Source organism: Condylostylus longicornis, unplaced genomic scaffold, assembly GCF_029603195.1.
Source record: "Condylostylus longicornis isolate FDR11 unplaced genomic scaffold, ASM2960319v2 ptg000091l, whole genome shotgun sequence".
NCBI classification, from domain to species: Eukaryota; Metazoa; Arthropoda; class Insecta; order Diptera; family Dolichopodidae; genus Condylostylus; species Condylostylus longicornis.
This window is the reverse complement of record NW_026578059.1, coordinates 607,285-630,462: the sequence shown is the minus strand read 5'-3', so window position 1 is coordinate 630,462 and position 23,178 is coordinate 607,285. Positions and strand designations below refer to the sequence as shown.

At 26.4% G+C, this 23,178-nt stretch overlaps 1 protein-coding gene across 1 annotated transcript; it reads right to left on the bottom strand.

Moving 5' to 3' along the window:
- Window positions 1-1,106: 1,106 nt before the first annotated feature.
- On the bottom strand, window positions 1,107-22,970 carry LOC129613721 (putative uncharacterized protein DDB_G0282133). The gene is made up of 19 exons (XM_055527908.1): window positions 22,900-22,970; window positions 22,612-22,639; window positions 13,530-15,675; window positions 12,730-13,301; window positions 10,484-11,052; window positions 10,053-10,406; window positions 7,755-7,918; window positions 7,467-7,623; window positions 6,575-6,685; window positions 6,201-6,409; window positions 6,057-6,108; window positions 5,663-5,985; window positions 5,423-5,573; window positions 4,767-5,061; window positions 4,561-4,692; window positions 3,585-3,839; window positions 2,958-3,514; window positions 2,567-2,744; window positions 1,107-2,000 (listed from the first exon to the last, which is right to left on the bottom strand). Exons 3-19 carry the CDS (start codon window positions 15,006-15,008, stop codon window positions 1,340-1,342), a joined length of 6,219 nt encoding a protein of 2,072 aa, XP_055383883.1. The 5' UTR covers window positions 15,009-15,675; window positions 22,612-22,639; window positions 22,900-22,970; the 3' UTR covers window positions 1,107-1,339.
- Between the last annotated feature and the right edge of the window lie 208 nt (window positions 22,971-23,178).

Here is a 23,178-nt window from a genome sequence, read left to right as displayed (position 1 = left end):
ACATTTATGTACATATTCAATTGAACTAAATAAATATCCAGCCCTATCATATATTGTATTTGTCGCCGTGTAGTCTAGGGAAAATTATATGATTATCATAATGTACAATTCCGAATTACTAAAATACTCTGTCCCGAATATTCGTAAATTGACAGCCCTATCATGAATTCCGTTTGTAACACTAGAAATCGGAAAATTACGAATTTCATTTTATATAATTCCGAATTACTAAAATACTCTGTTCCGAATATTCGTAAATTGACAGCCCCATTATGAATTCCGTTTGTAACACTAGAAATCGGAAAATTACGAATTTCATTTTGTACAATTCCGAATTATTAAAATGCCCTGTTCCGAATATTCGTAAATTGACAGCCCTATCATGAATTCTGTTTGTAGCACTAGAAATCGGAAAATTGCGAATTTCATTTTGTACAATTCCGAATTATTAAAATGCTCTGTTTTGAATATTCGTAAATTGACAGCCCTATCATGAATTCTGTTTGTAGCACTAGAAATCGGAAAATTGCGAATTTCATTTTGTACAATTCCGAATTATTAAAATGCTCTGTTTTGAATATTCATACATTATACGTTCGTAATAAAAATAAATTTTAAAATTCTATTCGAAAAAAATAATTACTCACGTAACAAAAGCAATTTAAAGAAATATCCTTTTAATAAAAATATAGATTTTGGTACTCCGAAAAGTGGAGGTGCTGCAATTGCTGATTTTTAATATCTATCAGTGGAATTTTGTGATCATTCAAAAGAATTTACGTCGTAGCTCGTAATTCGTACAGGATTCTATATCCGAGTGGAATTCATGATAGGGCTGCTGTAGGTTCGCAACATTTTGTTTTATGAACGAACATATGTATCACAGTTTTAAATTGCCATATATCGCGGTATATTATGCGTTTATGAAGAGAAAAATACAAAAATACAATCACAAAACTTCAGTCCTTACTTGGTTTAATTTTTTTTTTTTTTTACTTCAATAAAAACAGTTTTAATAATTACAAAATATATTCGTATAAGAAGAGAAAAATTAATTCTGTAATAAAATTTAGCAAATTAATTACAAAATATATATATATATGCTATGTATATTATACTATATATATATGTATATATATATATATAATTATTATAATTACATATATTTATAAATACATTTATCTCTTTTTTTTATTTTTTTATTTTCAATTTATACAAAATAAGATTCGGCTTTTCTTTTTTCTTTTCAGATCAATAACAAATATTTATATACAAATATGTATGTATATGTAAATGTTTCGGCAATGTTGAAAAAGTATAATATATAATATAATAAATGTTAGTGTTTTGTTTGGTTAGTCCTTTTTGCGCTTGAGATTAATTCTTGCCTCTTATAAATTAGTCCTTGTGCCGATGGTGATGATGATTTACGATTTTGTTGTTGTTGTGACGATTGTTGATTATTCGAATTTAATGGTGATAATCGTTTCCCAGTTGATTGATTTATAGAACTACCAGATTTTGTTGATGATTGTAAATTTCCTATTTCAGCTGATTCTTTTCCAATTTCTGTTATTCCACTTACTGCTACTCCTCCTCCTCCACCTCTTCCAATTGATGATGAAGAAGATGATGATGCTAATAAATTTGATGATCCTATTTGAATATTATCATATTGTTCATTTCGTTTACTATTTTTATTATTGCTGTTATCATTTACTTTTTGACTTTGTGTTAAAATTCTTTCGAAATCAGCTGTTTTTGAACGTAATACCGCACCACCAATATTTGTAATACTTGGTGTTATTTTCGGTTCTAAATTTGATTTTAAATTAATTCCTTGTTGTTGTTCTTGTTGTTGCTGTTGCAATTGATGTAATTCGGAATTTAATTTATCTTGATTTAATTTTATTGCTGATTTATTTAAATTTTGTTGCAGTTGTTGCTGTACATTAGGAATACTTGCATCAATATTTGTTGATGTACCAACACCATCACCACTATGTATAAGAAAAAATTATATTTGATTAATTATTGCGATCACAATAATTATTATACAATAATATTAGTAAAATGAGTTACGAAGCTGTTACGTTAGAGCTACATACTAAAATCACGCTGCATCACATACACAACATTTTCGTTCCCAGAATATAAAGCTCTCATAAAAAACTGCGCGTGTACAACAGTCATTGAATTACACAAAAACATTGTTTCAGGAAAACTGTCTACTTTTCGTCTTTTGCAGCAGACAGAAGTAAACAAAGGTATCAAGTTGCAATTGTTTTCTCAGGGTAGATTGCTGACAAGAATTTTAACTTATAGAAAATATTTTTGTCTACTATACCAGTTTTAATTTGTGTGTTAATTTTATTAGTTTATTTGTCAATTCAAAAAATCCTACATCGCAATTACAATCGAGAATATCTCGAACACACCCTATTTATTAGTAGATTTACGAATCTATTAATATGATTACAAATCTAGATTTTTTTAAGTAGATTTACGAAATTGCGATAGAAATTGTTCCTTAAAGAAAAAATATCATAATTTTTGCGGTACCTACCTTGATGTTAAACCTTTATAATTGCTATTATCACCACTTTCTATCATAAAAGGATCGGGAAATTTGTATACATTTAATAATGAATCACAAGATGATTTCCGTGTTATATTTGTTGGTGTTTTTGGATTATTACTGAATGATAATGAGCCAGTTACCGTTGTTTCTGATTGTTGCTCTCCTGAAAATATGCAAAAAAAAGAAGTAGAGAAAACAAGAACGTAAGTACAAAAAGGAAAAACTGAATAAATTTTTCAAATCACAAAATCGGAATTAATTAAAAATTTTATTTTAATGGCCTTACAAACTAATTTTCGAAGGTTTAAGTTGAAATTAGTAGAAAATGTAATAATGGCAAACTATTTTTTTTCTTTGTTGTATTTTTTATTATTACCTGGCCAAAAATCGTTATCGTGGCTATAATTTGTAACATCTTCAATATATGGTATATCAGAGAAATCGATATATGTTGCATATCTATCATTTTCAGTATCACTTGATGGACTACATACAGATGAACTACCACCGCCACTATTCGAACCAAGTGTATCTTGAAATGTACCCTGTTGTTGCATTTGTAATGGTATTTTAAGACTTGCTGTAACAACTCCCGTACTTTGTAGTATAAAAGGTGATGATAATTTTCTTGTTCTAGAATCAATTTGCTGTCCACCTGTAGGTAAATGTTTCTTTTGTGTTAAATTAAATGATATTTGTTGCTGATGTTGTTGATGTGGATATTGTTGTTGCTGCTGCATTTGCTGATTTTGTTGAGAACCGTATGAACTTTTATTCATTTCTGATGTTGAAAATCCATCCACTGCATTATCATCAATATTTGAATTACGTAATGTAGTCATATTTGAATTATTATTTGTTGATCTTAAACGACGTCGTCGTTGTAATTCACTTTCATTCTCAACGTATTTCATTCTTGATGTTCTTTCTCGTCTAAATATATAAATGAAATAATTTAAGTGAACATCAATTTTCCAATATAAAGAATAGAAAAAAATTTAACCTTTTCAATCCGTTTTCTATTTCAATTCCCATGCTATGTGGATCATTCGCTGTTGCAGCTCTTTCATGCATAACATCCTCACGTGAATACACACGCTTTGGGACTGATGATGACATTTGGCTTACTGATGATGTTTTTGATGTACTATTCGGTATAAAGTCACGAAATATTTGATTTTGTTGATCTGAATTCAGTCCCATTACAGGAGGAGGTGAACTAATTGGTGTACTGGAACTTGCACTATCCAATTCATCACTAGTACATATTAGGAATTAATGGAAAAAAAATTATTAAAAAAAGTTTAATTTTATTAATTTTATTCTGAGCTGTAATTTGTCGGGAAAAGCTATATATTTTTCAAATTGAAGATAGGAAAAAATTCTATAAAAAGTCGATATTAAGGTAGTGTCAGAACGACATTTTAACACTTTTCCAAAAAAAAATTGTGAAAAAAAGTTTTTATTAGTTTCACTCTGTTCGTCCTCCTAAAACCTGTTTTTTTTTTTATTTTTGGTATGGTTTTTCCTCTAGCTCTAGAAAGTTTCGAAATTGAAAAAGTTTGAATATTCGGCACCTTATATTTCCGAAACTACAAACTTTTCTAATGCACAAATGCACAAATTAGTTTTTCTAACTCACGCAATTAACTCTTGAATTTGAGCATTACGTTAACGTCACCATTAATTTAAGTTTTTTTTATCGCCCCTAAATGTATGCAATATTTTTTATACTTGAATAAAAATAATTTAAATAATGTAATAGATTGAACAAATGAAATACTGCTTTTAAGGAGCAGCAGTTTTTATTGTTGAACAGAAAACTGCTGGCTTACATTGGCTTGTCTCAGTTTTTTTATTTAGAACGACAATATATGGCTTAAAAGTGGCATTTTAATTTTGTTTTGCTTTCTACAAGTTGGATAAATTCTATGTTTAGATTATATAAATACATTAAGATTGTTACATTGCATATGTACCTCAGACGGAAACCTCGCCTCTCAAATAAATAATCAAGTTGCTGAGGAAATGCATCCAACATATATGTATAAATTTCATCCATTAATTCAGAAGGAACCCTAAATAGTTCTTCATAATGATCAATCATTGTTCTAAAAAAAAAAAAAAAAACATATTTTTTTTTAAAAATGTGAAACAAAAAAAGTAGTTTTTTTTTTAATTGCACCTTATCACATTTATTACATCGATTTGTTCATCTAAATCTTGTTCAGTTGTTGTATTTGTATCAAAATTTGATGTTGATCTCAAAATATTTGGTGCAAAAACAGTTGCTAAATTACTACTGTCCATTTTATTACCTTGTGATAATACTGTGCCGTCAATTGATGTAACATCATCGGAACATCTTACTACTTTTGCTAAAAATTTTAATAAAAAATACAAGGTGTCACGATGTGCAACTGGTAAAAGTTGTACTAAATGAGACAATGCTTCTAATTGTAAACGTCGATTGCGAATTTCTATAAAACAATAAAAACAAGAAAACTAATCAATATTAATATTTTATAATTAATATTTTTATAAAAAATTAGTTATAATAAACAGATTTTTCACGTGGGGCGGAGCAAGTGTAACGAAGCTGAACGAAACATCAGAAATTGGCATTGTAGATTCAGATAGATTCCTAGAAAGATAGAAAGAACCGGGTGGCCTAGATAGGCCACCTGAAATCGCACGCTCAATGACGGCAATGGTGGTAGGAAAATGGCACATTTGTGCTAATTAGGGTGCAATATATCGTTCTATATTATACATATAAAATTTTATTAATTTAATTTTATGAAAATTTACTAAAAGATTTAAAATTAAAAAAAAAATTACTTTGTGTTTTAACAAACGCTTTGTATAAACTTCGACATAGCAATGGTTCTGGCAAATCTCTAAAATATTCCTTTAATATTGTTGCAACATCATGTGGGCATGTTTCTGGATCTAGTGAGCTAATTTCACCTTGATCAAATTCTTCTCTTAACTGTTTTTTTTTTTTAATTAATTAAAATAAGAAAAATAAAATTTATAATAATACGAGTATATAATTATCGTTTAATATTAAGTATATACCTGCCGAACACGTTTTTTCGATGTACTAACACGAAATATTCCTATTATATGTAATCCATGCTCTTCTAAATGCTTAAAACATGCAGTAACTAAAGCTGGAACTTTATATGTATTACATTTTGTAATACAAGGTTGATTTGTTCTTAATAAATTATTTCCGATACCACTTTCACTAGTACCACTATCTAATTCATCGTCACCTTGACTAGTTCGTCTAACATCTGATTGACTACGAGATATTTTTGATGTTGCAGTTTTTATTAAATTATTACCAATAATTGCTGCGGCTGTTGCTGCTGCTGATGATGATGATGCTGATGAACCTATAACAATTTTTAATATAAAAATCATCTTGTTATTGCTATACCAATGTTTTTTTTTCAAATATATACACCTGTAGTTATATTTTTTGATCCTTTCATTGATAAATTTTCACAAGATCCAGCCTATGGTTTTAAATTATTAAAATTTAATTAATTTAAAAAATTTAATACAAATATAAGTATATGTGATTGATAATTAAAATTATAAACTTAACCATTTTTCCATTTATGTGAGTTGATGAGTTATGGGTTGTACCTAATAAAGATGCAATTGAATTTCTTGAACCTCGATCAGATTTATGTGAAATACTACTACTAGTGCCTTCGCTTAATAAACTACCAGAATCTTTTCTTAATTTTTGATCTTTTTCAACACATTTTTCCAATGAAATACCAAAAACTCCCGTAGAATTTGTGTTCACTGCTAAAATATATAATAAAATAATTTGTCAATTACTAAGAAATACTGAATAATACTAAAAATATTAATTTATCCGGAATAATCCGCACAAAGTACTAAAAAATACTGTATATACACTAAAAATGGGAATTAATCCGGAAATTAAAAGACCATTTTATGTACACTTACTTTTTGAATCTTGTTTATTTTTCCCACTATCAAAAAAACTTGTCGTTATAGCTTTCCTTTTCATAAGCAATGGCCGCCTTTTGCTTTTTACCGGAGGAGCAGTTGTATTATCTATTAGAAATATATAAATATATCAACATAATATTTTTGAATTGTTGAAGTAATTATTTGATGTATTGAATACACAGAGATAGAAACAGACAAAATTTTCAGTAAATTGCAAGAGCTTATTATTAAAACTTTAAATTGAATGTGAAATTAAATATTTTATTTGTTGATTCGATGAATAAGAATTGAGGAAAATTTAATTTTATACAGAAGACATGCAATGTTTAAAATTGCGATTTACCTATTAAATGTAATAAAGCTAAAATTAATGCCAAAGGCGGTAAAACTGTACAACGTGCTTTTCTAACGAAAAAAATCTAAAGGTGTTCTGCAAAAAGTATAATATGCGGTCTCGCCAACGTTAATCTCGTTTAGTATAGTTTTGTACGCTTATGAATACGATTTTAATAAAAATATTTTTGTTAAACCAAAATGAAATTTTGATCAATTCTAGTTTGTCAAATCACACAGAAAAAAAACATTTATCGATCTACAACAATTTTTGGTTGTAAAGTTACTCAAAGCGAAGTAAATAAAATGAAATGAAAAAAAAATGTTATTGTCTGTCTCTCCGTATGGCTCAGATCAAATTTGAACTTACGTCAATTTGACGTTGAAAACTGTATAAAAAGTCAAGATTAAAGAGTGTGAGATTGTTATACATTCGGTTTTTAAACAAAAATTTAATAAAGGGAAGAGATAGTGCATGTTGAAGTCATTCTGTATATTCAACACACAAATTTGATTATTTAGCAAAATATTTTAATATTATACAAAAATTTACCTGGTGGTGCTGTTACAGTAACACCAATATTTAATTGATTAATTTTTTCTATTGCAACTTTATGTAAAACTTTACGTTCAATCTCAAATAAATCATCTAATTTTGTATCAGTTAATGTTAAACATTTACCACTAGATGACGCCCATACACCATTACCCTTTTTTCGAGAAAGTAAAGAAACAAAAGTATATGTATATAGATTAAATTGTTAAGATTTCTTGTTCTACAATTCCTTGTTGTATATAAATATAATAAACTAATATTGTAAATATGCATAAATAAATTTACTTGCGGCGTCCATGTTGGTTTTGCTATATTACTTAATGATGTTGTACGTGTTTGACTTTTTGAACGTGATTTCCATATTTTTGTTGAGACAAATTGGCCAACATTTGATGATGATTTTGATTTTTGCATTGTTAGCTGATCTTTGGAATGGTATTTTGGTGAATCTATATTGAATAATTATAACAATATATAAATAATTAATAATATAATAAACATATATATATATATAGATAAATAAGAAAATGCGTTTATATAAAATGTTTACAAAAAAAGAATGAAATTTGATTAATTGAAAGAAGCAAAAAATCAAAATTGAAAAAAATATTATAATTTATTAAAAAAAGATAAAAAATGCCAGTTTTTATTTAAAAATGCTAGAATTTATGTATAAAAAAATAATAATAAATAATGTAAGTATAAATAAAGTATGCACACATTTCTAAAGCATCTATAGGGAAAAAAATGAGCTTATTCCGCTAAATCCGATCCTAGATCCAGTAGAGGCATATTCAACCCCTCTGTCAGTCAACATTCATCTGGCTCATTATCTTCTACTCCATAACATGCCCCAGCGATACAGAGTTATAAGGATTGTGCGCATACTCTGCTTGTGTTTAACGTCTCGAGACAGCCTCACACTACACCTTGGGAAGTAAGAACAAGTATGAGCTTAGCGCTCCGATAACAGCGCTCCAACTATTCGGAAATGTGTTGCTATTTATTTTCTCCGATAATCCTCCTCTCAAAATTAAGAAGCACGCACATGTCATTGGTATGCCCACTACGGCTTAGAATTCGTTCACTCGAATACGTCCTCTAATTGTCAACCATAACTTACAAATTACAATTTACAGAGGAGGCAAAAATATCACCCACCCTCTCCACACTGTTGACATAAGTAAATTCGTTTAACAAAAATCTTAATAAATTGCAGGATATATACAAAACAAAACAACTGAAAAAATTTGTTAACTTTAACATTATTAAACACCGCTGACAACGCAATTTGTGTAAATAAAAAATATCATAGCCTGTTTATTATTTCTGAGAGATTATAAGGATGTAGATTCAACTATAGTGCATGTACCTTCATATACAAAAAATACTATAAATGAAAACATTAAGAGCAAAAACGAAATAATTTTCAATAATGACACACACACACACATCAAACATAACACTAAGCATATATGAAAGTATATGAGATTTTTATGTGGAAAAGGTGAAAAAGATGACCTTGTAGTGAGGAAAAGGATCAACTATAAAAGATAAAAGAGGATCAAAAGGACCGTATATTTGGTTCTTTTCCTCACAGTTAAGCACAAATACTTTTTAAATTCTGCAAACGCAGAAAAGTAGTTATAGACTTCTTTTTCAGCGGCATAGCACAGTTGATCTCTAAAAAAACAAAATGGCCATTAGAATTAACCGTTTTTTTTTTCAAATTTTTTTAAATTAATTTTCTTCTAGAAGACATTTTGTAGAATTTTAAAATCTTAGCAGCTTTTAGATACTGACAAATAATTTATTTTGTTAGAAAGAAATTTTCTTCCACCTTCACCGCTTTATATTTATCGCCTCTTGAAATTTACGTTACATTTCCGAAACTGTAAGCTGGTTTTCCAAATTTCTATAAATGAAGAAAACTAACGGTAAATGACATGCCATCAAAAAACATAATTACTTTTCTTAGCTCCCGTAATTTACCAACAAATTTTGTTAACTTTTTGTTAACTATTCACAAATTTTTTTTTCTTCCCTAAATGTATGCAATTTTTTGAAATATTTTGTAATAAATGTTATAAATTGTTTTTAAAAGCAGTATTTTCACTTGTTGAAGGAAAGTGCTGTTCTACAAACCTTTGGTTTAACCCAACTTTATTTTTATTTACACACACACAAACACAATTTTGATAAAGTAGTTCATTTTTTGTTCAAAAAACTTTAAACAATTATTTATTTTATATGAGTTAAGCCAAGCAGTAGTAGCCAGTTTTAAAAAAAAATTATTAAGCGAAACAAAAAAATTTTTAAAACTGCATAAAAAAATCAAAATTAAAAGAAAAAAAAAAAACGGAAAAATTAGAGGAAGTCAGAGTGAAAAAAGCCACTAATTAATGTTTTTTTATTTTGGGATTTTTTTTCTTTTTTCTCAAAATAATTTCTTTCTTTGTCATCCATTTTTGTTTTATTATTTTTTTTTTCGTTTGCTTAATTTAAAATTAATTTAAAATTAAAAATTAAAATTAAGAACAAAAAAAAACACAAATTAATATTGGATAAAAAATCAATTTTTACTGAGATCAGTTCTAGTTGCTGCTACTGTTGAAATAGCTGATGTAACAGCTGGAGCGGAACTTATCGATATAGTACTACTTGATGGTGATGGTTGTTGATAATTACTAATGTCACCAGTAGTACCTCCACTACCACTATTACTATGGCCATGCCATAAATTTGATAAAAATTGTTGTCCTGTATGTAAAATTCCAGATGAAGTACCAGATGAATGTGTATGACCAGTTGTTGTTATTATTCTATTACTAAGTTCTTGATCTAACCTTCCTACTCCTCCTCCATTCGCTTCTGCTGATAATGTTTCATCAATTATTATTCCATTGTTACTATTATTAATATCATTTCCAATATTTCCTAAAAAAATGATCATCTCCTTTATAACTTTTTTTTTAATATTTATTCCATTTGTTATTATATTTGTTAACAGTTACCAATTTTATTGTTGGATACATCTTGTTGCTGATTTTTTATTTGATTTTTTTTTTCATATTCATCTTTTTGTTGTATACGTTTATTTAATGTTTTTTCCCATTCAATATGTGCATCCATTAATAATTTTGAATTCTCAATGCCACGTATATATTCTAATGCAATAATTGGCCATTCATCTAATGTTTGTGTTTGTTTTGTATTACCATCATCCATACCGGGTGGTATTATTTCACCTTTTGCTTTAATATTACGTAAATTACGATCATAATTAACACGTTTAAAACGATTAGCATTATTATCATGTACGGATTTTTTTCTAGCCATTCTTAAATAACGTTTTATTGTATCACTAACTGATTGTGATATATCTTCATTATCAAGACTACTTTTTCTTCTTGAACGATGTGTTGTTGTTGTTGCTGTATTACTACTTGATTTATCACTTTCATCATCAGTTGGACTTAATAGAGCTCGTTCTCTTTCTTCTTCTTTTCTTTTTAATTCTAAATCTTTGGCCAAACGTTGTAATTCATGTAAATGTATAAAATCCGTTTGTATGCCAAGTGTGCTATAAATCAGTTAATTTTTTCAATATATATATAAATATATATATATATATGTTCATAAAATATATAAATAACCAAAAAAAAAATATAGATCATATAAACCTTCTAGAAAATTTAAAAAATATGAAACGCACATATCACCAAGATCACATATCATATGATTTTGCATAAAACTCGAAAGACGTGCGTATTGCTATTGATCGCGATTTATTTTATTTATTCCAATACAAAAAGAGCAATAAAATTTTGATTGAAATTTTAAAAATTTCTATCTTATAATAAATTCTACTACTGTCTGGCAACATCTTAGTGCTTATTAGGAATATATGGTAGTTGTTATACTGAAATTTCCACATTGTTTTTATTTTATTTAACAGTGCAATTTTAAAGAATATGAAAGCTGAAGACTATATCATATCCTGGAGACTATATGCAAATTGTAGGCTATCATCTCTTAGAGACTATATGCAAACAGGAGTATGCAATTATAATTAGATGACTATATCCCACTTTTAGAGTTTGATGTGTGATATCAGCCTGTTAAAATACTCAAAAATGTTCATATTTTTTTCAAAAGCAGTTCTCAAAAGAAACCGGTACAAAATATTCTATAATATTATAGTAATGGACCAGATATGATAAATGTTATCTTCATATTTTTTTAGTTTAATATGATTATAATGATCTTAGTATACAAAAAAAAAAGGATTTAGTCAATTTGCATTAATACGTATAGTATATGCGCTTTCCTATTCTTCAAGCCGACTTGTTTTCGTATATGTTAGGACTGTATTTGGGAAGTGATAGTAACCTATCTATATTGGTGCTTCATTAAATTTTAAAAATTGAGATCAAAATTTTCTATATTTCAGATTCTTCTGATGAATACAGCCTGCAGGTTGTTGTCTGCTCACAATTGAATCTTCATATAAAAAAATATCGTCTATAAAAATTGAAATCTTTAATGAATAATAGTAAAAATAAAATCGTATATATAATATTAAAATTTAAAGTACATTTTGTATAAGTGTCTGTCACGAATAGTGTCGTCGTTTTTGTCGAATATCGAACAAAGATTTTTAACATAATTTTAATTAACTTATTCTCTTAGCTAATATTATCTCTCTTTACACTCCCTGTAATTATATTTTATTATCGCATATAAAATATTATTTACATAATAATTTATAACTGTTATATAACTTTAACTATACAGTTTTTACTTCCTTTAACAATATTATATATACTGCCGAACACGCTTTTATTTCCAACACGCAATAAAGCAAAACTTTTTATATATACATTGCATTTTTGCATGCCTACATTATGATTTTTCTAATCATAGTACGGCGATATATGCACAAAGAAAATTCTGTGCGAACTGTTATGCATATAAGCGTATTCGACTGTGTATCTATTTATGGTATTTGGTTTATAAAAGCAAGGGGAAACTGCAAAACTATGAGTTTACATTCATGAGCGCTGAGTATAACACGAAATGAAATATAGAAAGAATTGTGAGATTAAAAATTAGAAACAATTATTAGGCATAAGAGACATGTGATCGAATCCTTGATTATCATGATTATATCGAATAATATTTAATTCAATAATTTTTAAGGACAAATATTAGAGTTTTGTTTTTATACTTTTATAGTTACTATTTTTTTTTTCGTTACCTGCTCTGTATTTTATTTGATGTTGATGCTTTTTTATTAATGCCATGTATTTTTGATATTGCACCAGTACTTGTTCTAGTTGTTGTTGTTGGTGTTGTTGTTGCTGGTGTTGTTGTTGTTCGTATTGTTGAAAAATTATTTAATATAGTTTTATAATCGTTATCATTTGTAATTGTAGTTGTCAATGGCCTACCATTTGATGATGATGATGATGACGATAATAATGTTTTTGGTGTTGTTGTTATTGAACCACATGTTGTTACTGTTTTCGATGCTGTTGATACATTACGTAATTGTATATTTGGAAAATTTGTATTATATTGGGTAGATTGTTGTGTTGTTATTGGTTTTAAATTAATATTTTCATTAATATTATTTATATTACTATTTTGATTATTATTAATATTTGTATTACGTTTAAAGTTTAAAACATTTGAAAATGATGTTGATAATGATTTTGTAGTATTATCATTATTATTATTACTATTATAATTATTATTATTATATGATGATGTTTTATAATATGTTTGTGATGAAGTTAATGATGATAATGATGATGATGATGTTAAAGGTAATGTTGTTGATGGTATAAATTTATTTGATAATGATTTTGTTTTATTATTCCTATTTTTATATAATATACGATTTAATTGTTGCTTTTTTAAATCATTATATAATTTTTTCAATAATATTTTATTATTAATAACATCCGGTGTTATTTTATCAAGATTTAATAATGTTTTTGATTTCATAATAATATCATTATTTTCATATAATTTATTATATTGATGTAATTTTTGTAATAAATCATGTAATAATTGTTCTTGTAATTTCATATCATTCTCATTATTATTGTTATTATTACTATTATTATTTGTACATGATTTTGTTAATAAAGATGATGATGATGATGTTGATGGTAATTGTGATGATGATGGTAATGATGACATTGTATTACTATTATTATAATTATTAGCTAAATTATTTAAATTAATATCATTTTTATTATTTTTATTATAATTATTATTATTACTATTACTATCATTATTATTATTATTATTATTATTATTATTATTATTATTATTATTGTTATTATTACTGTTATATGCAATTAATGGACGTTGAGATGATGGTGATTGTTTTTGATCTGGTCTTATTGTTTTTGAATTTAATAATGTTGTTATATTTTTATTTTGATCATTTAAATTTAATAAATTTTGTAATATTGTTATAATTTTATCAATATTTTTATTTGCTTCAATATAATCATTTGAATTAATAATTGATAATAAATCATCATTATCATCATATATGTTATTATTATTAATTGATTTATTTGAATATGATAGTAATTTTTTAAAACGTGGTTTTAACGATAATGATGATGAATTACGTTGCTGCTGCTGTTGATAATGATGATGATGTGTAACACCAATTGCACCTGGATATGATGATTTACGTTTCCATATTATAAATCTTTTTTCATTTGAACATATATTTTGAAAATTTTTTTCAATTTTTTGTAAATCATCTTTTATATTTTGTGGATTATTATTTTGACTTAAATTATCTGGTATTAATTTACGACCAGCATCAGTCATATATTTCCATGTTTTACGTGTTAATAACCAACGTTCACGTTTTTTTGGTTCTTTTTTTTCTTTAACTGGTGGCATTTTTAATGATGATGATGATAATATTATTTCTCCTGTTCCCGTTGTTGTTTTTATAGATTTTGGATTCAATTTTGAATTCAATAACATTAATGGTGATGACAATGTTGTTGAATCTGTTGTTATTGATGTTGTCGTCGTCGTTATTGTCGGTATTTTAGTTGTATTATTAAATGGAATTTCAGTATTATTTTTCAATAAAAATTGTGTTGCAGTTGATAATTTTGTTTCTAATAATGATGGTGATGATAATAATATTTTATCGTTTATTTTTTCATCATCTATTATTTGTCTTTTAGAATTTATAATAGAATTTTGATTATTTGAATTTATTATCACAGTTATGTTACTGTTATTATTATTAATGTTATTATTATTACTATTATTATTAATAATAATAATGGCAGGTTGATGACAGTCTTCTTTATTATCAATTAAATCTTTATTAATTATATTATATTGTAATTGTTTATTGTTTGTTGTCGTTATATTTGTAGATGTGGATGTTGTTGTTGTTCTTGTTGATGTTGTTGTAGTTCCTCGTTTATCATTATCGTTATTTTGATCATCATAATATTTTTTTTTTGGTTTTTTTAAATCATCCATTTAAATTTCAATAATATACATACATATATACATATATATATATATATATATATATATTTATAAATGTATACATTTATTTTTCCATTTAATTGCAATTTTATTGAAATTTTTTATTAATTTTTTTTTTTTTTAACTAACAATACAAATTAATTTTTCAATATTCATTGCTATATTCAGTGCTATTTATTAATTATTATAACAGTAAATTATAACAGTATAATTTTATTATATAAAAAATAAATATTCTTTTCTTTTCATTGAGAACATATTCTTTAATTTTTAATAATAATAAGTCAAGAGAAATTTATTTTTGTTTTTCCTTTTTTTAATTTTATTATTTTTTTCACTACTGCACACACATACTCACGCATAAAATAAGTGTACATGTATATAAATATTCCTTGTACACATTCTATATATTTACAATGAGTGATGCATTTTTGTATTTTATATATGTATTGTGTGTGTTTGTGTGAAATTTTCGTGTTTATTTTTTGAATTCTTTAATTTTTCTCTTAATAAAATTTTTTAATTAATTTATTTTACTAAAATTTTTCTTTTGGTCTTTTCTATAATTAATTCTATGTATAATTAATTAGATTAAAAAAAATTACTTTAAATTTTACAAAAATGTTAATTTTTTTGATTTCCTACATACCTATATACACTTAGTAAATAAAATTATTATAATTAATTTTAATAAGTTTTTAATTCAAAAATTGCTTGTTTTTTCAAATAAAAATTGATTATTTAATATTTTCATATGTTTGTATGTATATATTTAATAATTGTTTTCAAAGTTCTTTAAATTCTTAATCAACTTTTTATTACATTTTTTTCCAACAGGTAGTGCTGTCTTAAGTTGTAAACAATATATATACATATAATATGAGAGAAACACATATATGTATGAGAAAAATTAATATAATTTTTAATACAAAAATATACATACATACATATATAATGTATCTCTATGTACATACATTCATACATATATAACTAATGATTTAAGTATATGATTTGTGTATACGATGTACGTGTTTGTATTTATATCAGTGGCCTCAAACACAAACCGCCTAACTCGAGTTAAGACAAAAATGAGATATGTTTACCAGCGAGTTCTCCGTTTTGAGTTTCATATGCTCACAAAATTTGGTGGTTCTACAACTGTTGTAGCCGGAGTTATTGTCGAATTCACACATGACCTAACTCGAAATGGTAGCTATGTGCACTTGCACTAACCGCCTATTTCGAGTTAGGAGCAGAAAACATCTTTTTTATGTTTTTGACAAACAACTTATTTCGAGATAGGTTATTGTTGCAAATCAAAATTAGTGACATTTTTTTTTATTTGTATGAATTTTTACAACCGCTTATCTCGAGTTAGGCTTTTGTTGCAAAATTAATTTTGATTTTTTTTAAATACTAACTCGACATAAGCGATTTGTGTAAAATAATTATTGTTGGTTGTTTAAACTCATCTCGAGTTAGGCGATTATTGCAAATGCAATTATATTCCAAAAGGCTTCTTATGTTGAGTTAGGTTTTTATAACGCGTGCAAATAAGAATCAAAAATCAAAGTTAAGCGTTTAGTGTTCGAAATAATACATGATCAGTATAGAATATTTTTCAGTTTTTTTAATAAAAAATATTTTATAACGCTTAACATATTATTTTATGTGATATATAGTGTAGGTACTTTATATTCATGATTTACATTCAGCGACAAGTAAAATTGTTGTATTTTTTAACACAAAATATAAAACATCTGCAGAAGTTACCTGCATTATTAATGCTCTAATTACCCAAATATCCTATGTTTAAGATTTGAATTTTTTTATTTAACAATAATAATCTTGTAGGTCATTTCGTGATTTACCTGCGACAAATGTTTTTTTCAATTGACGGAGTTCCCATGTTAAAATGACACGTGGCTAGCTACCTGATGGTAGATTGTTTTGCCTTTGTGGTCTAACATAATTGTATTATTAAACAAAGTGTTGTCTTATTACGCCCTTGTAAAACACATGTTATTAGGAAGATAAAATTTTTGTGTTTAACAAGAGTTTTTATCTTAACTATTGTATTACAAAGCAATACTTTTATTATACACTAGTAAAACACATTTTGTTAGGAAATTCAAATTATTATAATTTGCAAGGGTTTTCAACAAATAAAATTGGTACATCTGCGAATAACAATATTTTGTTATACTTTTTATTACTCATTTCCGTGAGATCAAATTTCTTCGATTTTCAAATATTTATGATATTTTTGTTATTTCGAAGGAAGTATTTTTTACAAAGACAGTTATTTGTTATTGTTTTTAAATGTGCTTATGTTGGAAATTGTTAAATAATATAAAAATTATCCAATATAAACTTTATTCACGCTTAATAAATGTACATTAAAAAATTTGGAACTTGCTAGGAGAGCTGAGATGATTGTGGTGGATGTTATAGGTATTGCAATATATTTGAAACTAACATAACGGATTCAAAGTGTTTTAAAGCATAGAAATTAGCGAAACTGGTCCTATAGTAAATAAACAAGTATTTACACAACAGATCTTACTTTGAAAACCGAAGTTAATACAGTTTTGAAAACCGCAATTGACTTTGGTCGTGGTGACTGTATTAACGATCCTGATTTTAAAATTGACAACATTCAAAAGCAAGTTTTCGGGTCCTATTGGGCATGTGAACATATCTGTAGAGATAAAAAAATATGAAAGGCTTTCTACTTTTATTCTTTTAAGAAAAATCCTTTTACAATTTGCCGAACGGTTAGAAAAATTCGCTTCATCTTTCGCGACCGGGCTTCCTGAATGCACTCAAGTACATGAACGCTCGAAACTGACTCGTGGTCAATTTGTATGGAGTCTTAATTTAAAAGTAAATGCTGACAGCTAAAATAAAAATGTCGAGCAAACTTACAATATTCTTTGTTTATTTGATAATCAAATACTTATATACTCTATGATAGGAGAGCAAATTCCGAACCAATTTACTTTGCCACAACTTTTTACGGAGATCTATATACTTTTTACGGCAGAACTTAGAGAAAAACTGACTCACAAACCATTCTCTATATGTAATTAATAATACGTCTCCAAGATTTAATTTTCACAAGTATCGAATTATTATTTTCTATACGAGTTCGAGTTCACTATCAAATTTGACTTTTCATTACAGTAGTTGTAATGACTCACACTCGATTTCATTTTGTTTTTTGATTTAAAAATTTTAATTAATTCGCATTTAGTATCATTATGAACAAGTAAGAAAGTCATATGGACTATAGTACATAAATAAAATAACAAACACAAAACTCATAAACTCATTTTAGAGATTACTTTATGTGCTAATTTTTACAATATTGTAACAACTTTGTCAGATCCGTTGCACAATGAAGCCTTTTTGTAATTGAAATACTTTTTGAAACTCCCTTAAGTGGAAAGAGCCACACCACAGATTTTAAAAAATTGACTTCCAAAAAATATTTTACAAAAACAGTTTATACGAACAACGCTTTCTTATATTTTAAGACAAGGTGTTAACTAGTTAGATTTTCAAGATATACTCCGAATTGAAAAAAAAGAGAAAATTAGTCCCAAAAAAGAAAAACTTAGAGTACTTGATGCAATTTATTGATCCTTTGGTTCAAAAATTTTACAAAACGATTAATACTGGAGACTTAGCAGATACTCCTCTATATTTAGTCGAAGAATTCGAGAGAGAATAAAAGATACTGTCACCTTTTTAGCACTTTTCCAAAAAAATTTTGAAAAAAAGTGCTTATTAGTTTCACTCTGTCCGTCCGTCCGTCCGTCCGTCCGTCCGTCCGTCCGTCCGTCCGTCCGTCCGTCCGTCCGTCCGTCCGTCCGTCTGTCCGTGTGTCTGTTTACAAAACTTCTACACCCTTGAAGATAGAAAGCTGAAATTTTGCACGTTCATAGATTTTTACTAGAAACTTATTTTCGTAGAACAAAATTTTTATCTATCTCCCCCCCTTTAGAAGTTATACCCCCCCGAAACCCTAAAAATGCCATTCTTTAACTATTTAGTGCAATGAAACCATAAGAATTTTTCAAATTTTGCAAACGCAGAAAGGCAGTGGCTTGCTTCCCCTAGCGGGGTATATTAAGGTTAACTTTAGAAAAACAAAATGGCCGCTCAAATTTACCGTTATCTAAAGTCTGTTTTTTCCAAATTTTTGATGTCGTTTATTTTCTAGACCCCAGCCTGTAGAAGCTTGAAATTTTATGGGCTTTTAGACATTAACAAATAGTTCATTTCGTTAGAAAAACATTTTTTTCCATCTCCTTCCCCTCTCAAGTTATTGCCTCTTGAAATTCGTAAAATTTGAATTTTTGACACCTTATATTTCCGAAACCGCAAGCTTCTCCAAATTTTTATAAACGCAAAAAGCTAACGGTAAATTCCATGAAATTAAAAAATATAATTATTTTTCTTAACTCACACAATTAACGCTTAAAATCGAGCATTGTGGTAACCCCTTTTTATATTAATTTTTGCTTTAATTCAAAGACTGCATATATGCGTCATCCTAAATATATGCAATCCTAGAAATAGTTTTGTATATGAATGAAAATAATTTTAATAGTGTGATAGGTATACATAGACTGTATTTAAAAGCAGAATTTTCACTTGCTGAAGGGAAAAGTGCTACAATACAAACCATTGGTTTGACCCAACTTTATTTAAATTTGATGAAAAAATTATTTTTAACTTTTAGAAATAATTTTTCCTTGAAGTTTATTCATTTCTTGCCTCAATTTATGGTTTTTATGACAATGATTTGAAAAAAGAGTGAAAAATCAAATAACCTAAAAATAATACATATATTTCTTCCCTTTTTAGTATAACTTAAGTCACCTAAAACCATATCTTCAGTTTTGCAACAACAGCTTAAGTCGACTTAAGTTTGACGAAAATGCAAAAGTAATTTTTCACAAATCGCCTAACTCGAGATATGCTTTGCAAAGTGCTTTTTATAAATTTTGTATAACCGCTTATCTCTCTTTTTTCACAATTATGAGAATACTATTAGTTGTTTTACTTCAGATTATAAGTTAATCGCTTCCTTTTTTAATTATCTTTCGATCAAAAAAAAAATTGGCTCAAAAAACTTCATAACTTTTTTCAAAATTAAATTTAAAGTTTAAAATGCATTTATCTCGAAATCACTAAAACAGACTTAAGTCGTTTGTGCTTGAAGCCACTGATATATTGTGGAAATATGCGATTGCACTTGTGTGTTTTGCAAAAAACGACAAAAAATTAAAAAAAAAAAATACCTATAACATTTCAAAAAAAAATATTTTTTACGACAGCATATACATACAAACAATCAAAAAAAAAAATTCATTGGCCATGACATTTATATTTTATGCTCTTATTTTTCAGCCCAATTTTAGTTTTTTTTTTTTTTTTTAATTTTTTTCAAATAGTCCTATATACCGTAATATTCGACATCAATTTTTGATTTTATATTATACTGTTTTCAAAAACCGCATATATACTCGTATATATAAATCTATGACAACAAAGAGATTTTTGTTTTTATTGCAAATAAATTGCCAATATTAAAAAACAAGCAAGATCACAGCTTTTTAGAGAAACTATATACATACATACGTTCTAATCAGTCTGAAAAATCATTTGATCGCCGTCATTTAATATTTGCAATAAACAACTTGTTTTCAACATAAGATTTTCAGAAAAAGAACAAATAAAATGTGGAATTACTGATTTTTCTAAAATGTAATGTGCAAGTTTTCATAAAATTTTTTTAAAATTCACGAAATATTTTCCAAAAAAAAAAAAAATTTAATTGTAAAATTATATTTGAGTATGATACAAATTTTAAAAATTTTCACAATATTCAATACAAAACGATCTCATATGAAAAATTCAATAATAATTATTACCACACTTTTATATAGTAAACTCTCTATATAATCAACTACACTCCCAATATAAAACAATATACATAGCATTTCAGACAGTGGTGTATTAACATATACTGCGCGTATATCTTCATATGTAAGTAAAAATTTTGCTGCGCAGTAGCCTACTCTTGAAACCGGGTTTAAAAAGGAAAACATTTTTTTTTTTTTTCGATTTTGTCGCAAATAGGCTATAAATTTGGCTGCGTAAGACAAACGTTACATTTAATTAGACATTCGCTAGAAAACTGATACAAAAGCCTATCCAACAAGCGTGCAATTAACTACCGCAGCATTTTTAGTTCAGATGCTACTAGTCGTTTGAAAAATGAATGTAATGTTGCAGCATTTAAAAATTTCAAAGAAAATAGATTGCCCGTTTTCAAAGTTTTCTGTTAACATGCCACCCATAGTCGTACCCCTCCTAGTTACAGAGAAATTGCTTTTTGATTATTGAATAATTTCTCATAAAAAGAATTTACTTATATAGTAGTGCTTTAATAATTTAGTAAAATTTTTTTTGAATTCTTAATAAATTAAATAATAATATAAAGAAAAATTTAGCTGCTTTTAAGGCACTAAAATTAATCATTTATTTCGTTAGAAGAAAATTTCTTTCCGCCTCTATCCTTCCCTCACATGTTATCGCCTTTAAAAAATTTATAAAATTTGAGTTTTGGGCACCATATATTTCAAAAAACTTGTGAACTTTTTTAAATTTTAAAATAAACGCGATATGCCATCAAAAAGTACAAATTATTATCTTAAATCACTAACTTAACCGTCGAATTGCATTGGGTTTGTTGGGTGTTGGTTTTGGGAGGCTGCCGATTGGCCTTTCTGTTGTCCTAGAGCATGGGCTTCGCGCTAGTGTACGGGTGGGAAACCCCCTATCTTACTACTACCATTAGTAATCGTCCTATTTAATCCATTATGTTAACGCTTCAGTTAAATATTTTTCTCTTGCTCATCCCTAATTATATGCAATATTTTTGTATATGCACAAAAGTAATTTAAATACAATGTAATATTTAAATTAAGAGCAATATTTTCTCACTTATTAAAGGGATTGAAATGCTAATTTACAACCCCCTGATTCAATTCTAATTTATTCCTATAGTTTATATGACGGGGCGTCTACTGTAATTGCAATAGTGTATGTATATGTATGTATGTATATGGGAGTATATATTATGTATGTTCCATTCAAAATATTAATTAAATTTTTATATAATTTACAAAAAAAAAACAAAAAAAACTAAATCTTTTTTTAGATTTATTTTTTAGATTTAAGTTGTTTTGTTCAATTTTTTATATTAATTTTACTCGTTTTACGTTACACCGCGAATGAAAATAAAAAAAAAATTTTTTAGTAATATTTTTTAAATATTTTGGAACTTTTTTTTTTGTTGTTGATTTTTGATCATTTTGTTTATAAAAACTTCCAAATTTCCTTAACTAAAAATATTTTAGAATTTTATTAAAAATTATTTTTTTATTTTTTTTTTTGTATTTATGACAATTTTTTCTCATTTTTTTTTTTAATTAGGAAAATAGTTTTTTCACACCTTTGTATTTTTTCACTTTTGTACTTTTAAAAGAAGATTAATTTTTTTTTTTAATTTTCGCACTTTGAATTTTAATTATTTTTATTCAATACTAATAAAAAATTAAAAAAATATTCAATATTTAATTTTACTAATTTAATTTTTTCATATTTAAATAGACAGAAGGAAAAACCTAAAAAAGAAAATTTTTGTTTTTCCTTTTATTTTTAAACAAAAAAAATGAAAAATAAAAAAAAATAATGTTTTCAAAAAAATTTTTTTTTTCACTTAAAACATAATTTTTTTTTAATACATACAAATAAAACTAAAAACTACATATATATACACACACGATGATTTAGATATATATACCTCATATACAAGCATATATATATATATATAAATAAATAAAAAATATTGTTATTTATTTTACAAAAAGAAAATTTTTTGATTTTTCTTTGTGATAACGCGGGGCGGCGGCGCGATATACCACAAATTTAGAAAACTAAAAAAGCGAGAGTGCAAAGAGATAAAAAAAAGGCAAGAAAAAAACAAAAAAAAAAAAAAACGAAACAAAACAAAATTTTAAATTTTCCTTTTTATTTTTAGCAAATTTTCTAAAAAAAAAAATTTTTGAAAAGAAAGTGCTTA